The following is a 10,233-nucleotide window of genomic DNA, read 5'->3' as shown; positions in this document are numbered from 1 at the left end:
AGATGGCCATATTTCTCTGAGCAAGAAATCAGATAGTTGTATATTCTTTAAGCTACATTCTTTAAAATGCAGAAAATGAACAAAGAGTGAGAGGATGGTGGGGAATTTTTTTTTTTGGAGGTCAATTCTGGAGTCAGTACCATTCATCTTTATGTTGTACACCAGTTTTGTCAACGTTTTCTAAAAGATGTTCAGCTCAAAACAAAACCTCATGCATGAGATTTCTCATTTCTCACAATGAGACCTTTATGCCATTAAGTAAAGGTTAAGTTACATTAGCATAATTTATTTAAGAAGACAAGGAAGTTTATTTGATACTTTAGATTGTCAAGAAAGAACACTAACACAGAAATATCTGGCCTTAAAGAGTTAACCCTCAGCAATTTACAAAGTAGCTATTCAGAATGATTTACTTCTGCACTTTGCAGATTTCAAACCCTTTGTTTTAGACTTCAGCTTAATTTAACTTTATCTTGATGCTAGGCTATTTGAAATTTGTACAGTATTTCCTTTTCCAGACAGCTACACTTGTACATATCTTAGGTCTATGATGGTTAGTTTCAGCCGTCACAATAGATCTGATAAGGCAGTATTTTAGTTAATATGTAGCAAAGTTCTGAAAGCACTCTAACAAACTTCCTTGTCTTTAACTCACCCTTAGAGTATTACTTTCAGCTTTGTTTGCTTTTTAATTTTAAAATATGTATTTGGTTTCAAGAGGTTCTGTTTGTACTCTCTGCTGCATCGTTTGGTTTAGGCGCTTCTATTTTTCCGATAATTCTTTTTTATAATAGTGCTCCTGTTTGCTAAGGTGTGGATGGTCAAAACCCAATTTCCTGCATTGCTGAACCAGGCTCAAAGGAGTGAACTGGTGGATGATCCACCGAAGTGTTCCGGTTTCAGACTGTGCACATGTCACACGCTTGCGGACATGCAATTTGCGTTTTCTACTTTGCTTAATTTCTATGTGAAGCACTCTTCTAAGACCTAACCTTTAGTCAGTGTGTGCCTCTCCTTATGGGAGTAAAAGGAAGCTAAGTTATGAAATAGCTGTCATGTGAATGTTACAAGCTATCCAGGATTCAAAGGTCTAAACCAAAAGATCTAAATATCATTTTAAAAGGCAAAGATGTTCTAACACGTCAAAGCAAAAACAAAAATCCACCAGCCATTCTTTCAACTGAAGAGATGAAACCCAAAGAATTCGTACAGCAAAATGGAGGAAATTAGAAGAATGATCATCTAAAAATCCGCCATTGGTGAAGTGATGAAGAACATTTACTGGCTTATTCTGAAACTCGTCAATTTTGCGACTCTTGGCTGCATATGGATTTCTGCGGTACAGTGTACGGTTTTAAACAGCTGCCTAAAGTCATGTGTAATGAACCTGGTAAGTTTTACTGGTCTAATATTTGTCTTTGCAAGAACTAGAACATGTAGAACTCCGCTTGTTCTAAATGATTGAATTGTCTTCTCTTTATGAGAAGTTTTCTCATGAGAAATAGCAGCAAGTTAAAAAAAGAGTCTTTTTCCAAAATGAGTTAGGAACATTTATAATTATGGAAGCAGAGCAGAGCTATTTTATTTTTTTAAGTTATCTGCTTATAGATAGTTTTGGGGGGGGCATGGGGTTTGGGTAAAGGAGGCTTAAGTGAAATCAATTTTGCACGCTTTAAGAAATATCAATTCAAACTCATTTATTATGAAATCATTCATATTTGTCTTGAACCATGAAATAGGTTTGGCCACAGGGCAAAGCCTGCTAGTTGCAGACAGCAGTGCTATTTATATTGTGGATAGATGATTGTATTGGGAGTTGCATGACCCAAGGAAGCAGAGGCAGGTGCCACATGAACAACATTTTATTTTAAATGCAAGAACTGTTTGTAAATTCCTTTATTTCTATGTGTGCATTTGTAATTTTTTCAGTAATGAGTTTTTTTCATATGGAAATTTATGTTTTCCTTCTCATTTCTGGATGTCATCTTTCCTATGCGTATTGTTTCATATCTTTTCAGTTATCGTGACTTAGTTGTGCTTAAAACAGTCTCTGAATCAACTTTGAAAACCAAATACATTCTAGCTAGGGAAAGACATACTCTTCTAAAGGCAAAGTAATAGTATGATAGCTTACGTGTGATACTACTTATAGTCATACTTTTTAAGATAATGAAAGTACCAAGTACAGTACTCAGTATTATGCTGACATATGGGAGACAGAAGTCTGTGGCAGATTAAAAAAGAAATTTACTTGTGATAAATTCTTTTAGTTCAATTTAAATTATGGTTTAAAACACTACTTAGGCTTACTGGGAATAGTAGCACTTTTTTTTTAACTTTTTATTGAGATTATGATCGTTTACAACCTTGTGAAATTTCAGTTGTGCACTATTGTTTGTCAGTCGTGTTGTAGGTGCACCACTTCACCCTTTGTGCCCACCCTCCACCCCGCCTTTCCCCTGTAAAAAGTTCGGTATTTTATATAAATCTTTGCTGGAGTCTTCATTGCCGTTAATGTAGAATTGTATGCTTTAGGTTTTTATAGTCATAATCCAAACTTAAAAATGGAAGAATGGGACTATTAAATGTTTTCTTTATTAAAAAATTTAAAAATGTTCTCTGATACAACAAGAACACATATTCATTGTAAAATATTTATAAGATAGAGAAGAATAAAGGGAAAAGTCCTTAATTCCACCACTGTTAAACTTTGATTGTATTTTTTCAGTGTTTTTCCCTCAAATATGTATATAATTTTACACACAGTTGTGCACCCAGCTTTTTCATTTAACATTATATTGTGAGTTTTCCCTATACCCTTAGGTATTTATGGAAACAGGATCTTTAATATATTCAGAATATAGCACCGTGATGTGTTTGCTGACTTCCCTACTATCAAAACTGATGCTATTTGTTTCCATTCTTGTAGTCTCCATTTTATTTTATTTTATTTTATTTTATTTTTAAGTTCAGTTCAGTTTCATCTTATCTTTCTGTGTGGGCTCCTTGAGTTCAGGGGTTGGCAGTAGGAGTAGACAGTTTCTTTGTTGAGTTGCCTTCCGTTCACCACCCACAGAGAAAGGCACAGCTGATGTGGAGATGACTGCAAGGGACACGGTCTACCAATCCGACTGGTGGCTGTAATAAATGTTCTCCATCTGGGCCTCCCACACGGGGCTGGAGGGACAAAAGCCAGGTGAATGAACAATGGACGTAGCCGTGGATCAAGGAAAAGGATATGTAAAGTCCTTGAGTTTATTATGAATTTTGTTTCTGTGCCATCCTTTTCAGCCTTGACATTGACTGTGAAGGTCATCTTTGATTGACTGGGTAGTTTTTGATATTGAGGCATCTTTGCTTTTTAAAAAGAAACACCAAAGAGTCTTGTACAAAGGAATGCTAGAATTGTTGTCCAAAAATGCACAAATCATAGGTCTACATGTGAGCATGGGTACTGTACATTAATTGATGGATCTGTACATATGCGTTGAGTGTAATAACTGACAATGTTTTTGAATTATATATGCCGTGTGCTACAGAGAACAAAAAATAATTAATGTTCTTCAGAACACTAGTGTTGTGAGATCTTTTATGAAAAAGAAATCAAAGAGATTCATGGTCAATAATTTATGGAAATGCTTTTTACCATACGCTCTTTTGGTAGCTCCACAGGGCACAATAGCATATTAATGGCTTTGTATAAGCACAATTTTCTGATATCTTTGACAACAAAACTCTTTTTTTGAGTAACAAATCCAAAGAACTGAGGAACTAGCATTGAGAAGTGCCCTGTGAGAAGGATCAGTTCAATTCAATAAAGGACTGTTAGAAACAACAGAGTTCAGAAAGTTGTCCTGTTAGAAAATATATACAAACATCAGTACCTTTCTTGTATATCAATATATAACTTTATAACAAGATAATGAAATAAAACCATGATCCAAAATTTCATAAAATATTCAGAAATTGCACAGTTTGTATTGGTGTAGGAATAGACAGACCAGTGATACAGAACACAGTCCAAAAATAAAACCATGTACATAAGGGAGTGTAGAACATGATAAAGATGACAATTCAAATCAAAGTGAGGCTATCCATTTACAATAAAAAATAACTCCTTCCTTTGGTAGGTGAATGGATAAATAAACTGCGGCACATCCAGACAATGGAATATTATTCAGAGCTAAAAAGAGGTGAGCAATCAAGCCATGAAAAGACATGGAGGAAACTTAAATGCATATTGCTAAGTGGAAGAAGCCAATCTGAAAAGGCTACAAATTGTATGATTCCAACTATATGACATTCTGGAAAAGGCAAAACTATGGAGACAATGGAAAAATCAGTGGTTGATGGGATGGGGTTTGGGGGGAAGATGAATAGGTAGAGCATAGAGGATTGTTAGACCAGTGGAAATACTCTATACCATCTTATAATGATGGATAGATGTCATTATACATTTATCCAAATCCATAGAATGTACACCACCAAGAGTAAGCTCTAAGGTAAACTATGGACTTTGGGTGATTATGATGTGTTGATGTACACTCATCCTTAGTAAAAAATGTACTATTCTGGTGTGTGATATTGATAATGGGGGAGGCTATGCATGTGTGGAGGCAGGGGGCATATAGGAAATCTCTTAATCTCAATTCTGTTGTAAACCTAAAACTGCTCTAAAAAAATTGTCTTTAAAAAAAGGATTAAAAAGGCCCAACTCCCTACGTCACCAACAGATTAAAATAAATTCTAGGAGGTGTTAAATAAAAAGGTGTGATTTAAATACAAACAAGCAAATAACAAAAAACAAAACAAGACTTCACCCCATAAAAATATTAGAATAAATTAGGAAAGAATATTTCTATAATGTTGGAGTGAGAATGCCGTAAGAAGCCTGATTTGAAAATCCTTGGTCCCTAAAAGAAATTATCAATGAATTTGACTGCTTAGAAACTTAATCTATATGACAAGAAACAGAATACAATAAAAAGCAAGCCAAAAAATGGAAAAAAGTATGACATATTATATACAAAATTTTACCAAACTTTATACATGAAAAGTATTCAAAATAAGTAAAAAGAAGAAATATAAATGGCTAAAAGCGTGTGATAGGTATTCAACCTCGCAGCAACCATAGAATGCACAGTAGAAATGAAGATCAATTTTTCTTCTATCAGACGGGCAAACATAGAGACATTTATAGTTGGCCAAGTTTGGGTAAGCCAGTGCTTTCACATACTGCTGGTTAGGATGTAAACTGACAGATTTCTAGAAAAAAAATGAGTTAATAAAAAACAAAATTAAAAGGAAAAGTATACCTTTAACCCCGCGCATCAAGAAATTTATCTGAAGAGATTATTGCATAACTCACTAAAGGTATGTCTGCAAAAGGCTGTTTATAGCAAGTTTGCACATAGTATTAATAATAGATTTTTAAGTGCCTGGCACTGTGCTCTAGTAATTAATACATTATTTAATTGAATCCTCGCAGACCCTTATAAACTAAATATTATCCTACTTATGTCTCAGATGAGAATACTAAGTTTAGACGGCATAGGTAACTTTTAAAATATCGCATAGGAGCAATTGTCCTATGTGGGATGTAAATGCAGATCATTCTGCTCTGTTTCATCTATTAGGGTAGGAAGTGAAGAATGAAATTAGTTCCTGCTGAGGTGGGCAGGATAGAGAAGCTTGCGCCAAGAAGTAGGTGTTGGGCTAAGAGAATTTAAGATCCGGGACTGGGATTGCGTGTTTTAAGCAGAGACTTTGAGCGGAAGGAGCTGTAGTAAATCAGTGAGGATCTGAAGTCCCAAGTGAACAACGTGGATTTGGTGCCGGTTACAGGAGGCAGCTGTGCTTTGGTTAAGACTTCAGGGTGTGGAGGCAAACCACCCCCTCCCACTCCCGTCAAATCCTGACTCTTGGGTAATTTACTAAACCTCCCTGTGACTCAGCTGTACAATGGAATTAACAAGCATACCTCCCTAAAAGGGCAGTTGAGATGTTGAATGAGATTTAGTGTAAAACACCTTGCAGAGTGCCTGGAACCTAGGCGTCACTCACCAAGGAGGAAGAGGTTGGAGAACCAGTGGAGATTAGGGGAGAGTGTTGACAAAATCTGCTTCATCAGAACCCTGGGAGATCCGACTCCTGAGGCTACCCTGCCTCAGACCACTTGATGGGCACTTCATTCAGCCTATTAAATGTAACCTTGAGAGCTGCCAACAGGATTCGATACTGTTAGAATATGACTTTATGGTCATCAAGAGACATCTCTGTTGACTTATTGCTTAAAATAGAACACAAAAGCTACTCAGCACTCACCCTTTTGCTTTTATGAGCCAACATAGATTTCCGAAGGGATAGGAAAAAATTCAATTTAAATTCACTATGCTACACTTGATTGTATATGATTGTGGTTCAATCATATAAAGGAAAATCAAAAGCTTCATTTTGGACAAAATCATGAAAACAAAGTGCTATGAAACACGTGGTTGCACAATTAATCTAAAAGATGTAGTTCTTACTCTCTAAGTAATGATCTAAAAACAAAAACATATCAAGTATCCTTCTCCTTTCTCTACAAATATAACTGATTAGGGAATGGAGTTTAGAAGAATCTTCATTCACACATCGAATGAGAGGAAAAAAGGTAACATATGTTCTCTGGTTCCTGTGTCTGATTATTTCTCAAGTAAAGCCCACAACGCTAAGTCACTGGATGAGGCTTCCAAGGGACAGGACTTCGAGAGCATTCCTAGGTAGTAGGCTATCTTGAATTCATGGATTTATTCCTTCAGTACAATTTATTGAACACCTATTATCCGTCAGACACTGTGCTGGGTGCTGGGGATAGAGTGAAGAGCAAAATGGACTGTGCTTACATGGAAGGGAGAGAGAATGCTCAATGAACTTAGCGATGAACGTCTTTTCTCTTCCCTCTGAAAACCATGGACTGTTCAGAAGCTCACAACAGATGGTTAAAACCCTTTGGATATTCTCCTGGTCCATATCTTGCTTGTAGTGCTGGGTCAGCCAAGGACAGATGGCATGTCCCTTGCTAGATTAATCAGCTCTGTAATTCAGTGGTTCCAATTCAGCAACTTTTAAGGGGAGGTTCTAAGCAGTACCAATTAGATTACTAGAAATATTCACTTAGTTTTCCTTTGCTCATAATTCTAAGTCAATCAGTGAGGCAGGTTGATGATTAGATCATATCCACGTGATGCTATTCGGGTACACATCTGATTATCATAAGCCCAGTATTGCCGTCCTTTGTAAGCCCTTCTGTATGTGAAGGACTCTATTCAAATAATGACCAGGGAAAGGATGAGCAACTTAGAGAGCTTTTTCCCTTAGTTTCCGTTTCTTTTCTTTCCCCCAGCACAAAAAAATTCTTAAAATTTGTGAAAATTGAGAAATAAACAGTAATCTGATATTTTACTATATGTAAAATTCTGAGTTTGTATTTTTTCTCTATTCCTCATAAGAATGCTTTAAAAAAAGAAAAATCTGAACACAATTCATCTCTAATCCAGGAGTCCTTTGACTTGATTAATTGACTAATGTCACAGGTTTATTTAATACTGTGTGAGGCTCTCTCCACTGTCCTTAAACACTTTTTATGGCCACACCCCCACTCCCACCTTTATCATTTCTGTAGAATTCTTAGGCATTCTATCTTATAATTGGCACTGGCATTATGTCTGATTTCAAAACTGACCTAATGACTTTAAAACATTTGGCTCCTTACTTTACAGTTAGAAAACACTGAGGAGGCGACAGTATTCCAGGAAGCTTTAAAATAAAAAGATGTGGCAGGTACACTGAACACAGGATCGATAGTTGGTGCTTATTACCTCCTTCTTTATTTCAGGGCAGGCAGCTTGACAGTGGCACACCACATAATCTGAGTGAACCGGTGAGTAATCGCTCCTGTTGTTAAGAACTTCACCAGTGTTTGCATTGATAAAAAAAGGGACAATGGTCAGGTTTTATTACAGTAAGGGTAATTCCTAAATATAATCTCATTTACTTGTCCCTGCTGAGGAAGGTCAATGGGAATTAGTGAGAAGTCTGAATCATAGATTATTCAAAAAGGAAGTCAGGCACAGTGTGTTGAAAGAGCGACAAGTCCATGATTTTGATTCTACAGAGCTGTGTGGCTTTGGGCACATTACTTAATCTTTCTGAGACTTAGTTTCATTATGTGTTATCTGAAAGGGTTGGATTAAGTTGTCTCCAATGTTTCTTCTAACAATTACATTAAGGTTTTATTACTTTTCTGCACCTGTATCCATTTATTCAACAAATGTTTAGTGACTCAAAGTATAAGTATGAAGCAGGCACTGTGCCAGGTAATAGAGACTTAAGAATGAATAAAGAAGGGTCTCTGTTTTAAAGGACTCTGAACTTTGTAGGAGAGACAGACACATACTTAAAACCACTGCCAGACAGTGAGGTGAGAGCCAGAATAGCCATGTGTGTGAGGGGCAAAGAGAATGCACAAGGGGAAAAGTACCTCACTTGCCTTCATGGCCTTTGAACTAAAACTAGAAAGAGAAAGAATTTTCTAGAAGGACTAAGAGAGGAAAGGGTCCACCAGTCAGTGGGAGCCCTTTGTGCCAAGACACAAGGTTTGGGGTAGCCCGACTTGTTCAGGAAAGGAAGAGTATTTCAGCTTGCATGGAAAACAGGATATGTGTGTGGAGGATGGGAAGGTGGGAAGGTGGAAGACGGGTTCGGCAAGTGAGGTGGGACCAGATCGTGGAGAGCTCTGTATATCATGTTGGTAATTTGGTTTAAATTACACACAGAGTTTTAGGTAAGAGAAGGGTGTAATTAGGTTTTGTTTTAAAAAGATCACTCCAACTGTAGAAACAAGAGAGGTCCCTCATGAGGCTGTTGGCAAGTAGTAGTGGGCACAGAAGAAAAGTAGAGGCAGTGAGTGAGTGAGGAACCCAGATGGATTACAGGTAACGAAGAAGTGAGTCAATAGGACCGGGTGATGGATTGTCCCCGGGAGGGGAGTGGGATGAGAGAAGGAGAAGATGCTGGCTCTTGGCTCGGGCAGTTCAGAAGGTTGAAGCATATTAATGGAAACACAAGAGAAAAAGCAAATTGAAGGGTAGAAATGGGGAATTTAATGTTTCTCATGCTGAATTTGAGGCACTTGTAGGGACTTACATGGAGATGTCTAACGAGCAATTGGAAATCTGAGTCTGGAGCTCAGGAAGGAGCATCAACTGAAGTTCAGATTTTGGGGTTCTTGACACCTAGAATGACTGAAGCTGAGGTAGTGGCTGAGCTCCCTCTTGGAGAACTTGAAGAGCCAGAAGGGAAAAAGCTGAGAATAGGAAACAAACACAAAAGGGGTGGGGAGAAGAAAAAAGAGACGGCAAAGGAGAAGGAACTGAGAGGAAGGAGGAGGGTGTACAGGTGTCGCCGCGCTCTGTGGAATCACGGGCACAGACAAATCAAGTGAGGGAAGGAGAAACGGTGGGATCTGCCTAAGAGCAGGCCACAGAGGCAGCTTTGGGAGAAGTTTCAGAGCAGCTGTGGAGTGAAAGCTGGCTAGTGGGCAGCAGATTTCTCAAACTGTCCACTTATTTAGGTTTTGATATGCTGCCTTCTGGTGGAGTCCCTGGCTTTGAGTTTTGCTTGTCTCATGAGGACACCCCACGGACCCATGATATGCTTGATGCCAGGCTGTCCGAGACTTTACCTGCTGTCAACCACCCAGCAGACAGTGTGCTCCTTGAAGGTCTGGCTGGGCCTCCCACCCCGGGCTGAGCTCCACTCAGCAACCCTGCCGCCCTGCAGGGAACCACGCCAGGCCCTGCTCTGTCTGTAGACACGACAGCTCTGCTGAGAAGCCCAAAGGTCCTGATCCTTTAGAGGCCACAAATTCCTTTGTAGATTTCTATTTCTAAAACATTTTTTGTTACTATATTGCACTTTCAAGTGACAAGAAAAGTCACCCTTCTTCAGTCACCATTGCCTCTTCTGGTCTCTTGCAGTGCATCCAAGGATGTCATTTTTGGAACTCTGTAGATCAGGAAAGCTGTGCTTTAAAATGTGTAAGTATTAGTTATATTTCTGTTTTGATACTGGTTCCCTCAAGAGAAGAGTTGTCTAAGAGGATTCCTTTTTGAATTTCCATTGGCTTTCAATTAGTTTGCTTGATTCGAAAGGAAAAGTATGATAGCCTGAGTAATATGGAGTAATGGAAAA

At 38.0% G+C, this 10,233-nt stretch overlaps 1 protein-coding gene across 4 annotated transcripts in view; it reads left to right on the top strand.

Annotated features, from left to right (window-relative positions):
• The first annotated feature begins 618 nt into the window (after positions 1 to 618).
• The window catches only part of ROS1 (ROS proto-oncogene 1, receptor tyrosine kinase), a 105,548-nt gene continuing 95,933 nt past the window's right edge, over positions 619 to 10,233 (top strand). Inside the window, exons 1-4 of one of the 4 annotated variants that reach the window (XM_070223686.1) lie at positions 824 to 1,390; positions 4,131 to 4,193; positions 7,877 to 7,921; positions 10,020 to 10,079. Coding sequence is in view for 3 of the 4 variants with exons in the window: in XM_014734715.3 (XP_014590201.2) it covers positions 1,268 to 1,390; positions 7,877 to 7,921; positions 10,020 to 10,079 (228 nt within the window). In the remaining variant the exon portion in view is untranslated. Of the gene's footprint in view, positions 1,391 to 4,130; positions 4,194 to 7,876; positions 7,922 to 10,019; positions 10,080 to 10,233 lie in introns of all 4 variants that reach the window. The other 3 variants (XM_014734715.3, XM_070223685.1, XM_023650973.2) reach the window with 3 other exon arrangements.

The sequence above is a fragment of the Equus caballus genome, chromosome 10 (assembly GCF_041296265.1).
Source record: "Equus caballus isolate H_3958 breed thoroughbred chromosome 10, TB-T2T, whole genome shotgun sequence".
NCBI lineage: Eukaryota > Metazoa > Chordata > Mammalia > Perissodactyla > Equidae > Equus > Equus caballus.
Note: the sequence above shows the minus strand (reverse complement) of the source record. Positions and strands in the feature narration are given on the sequence as shown.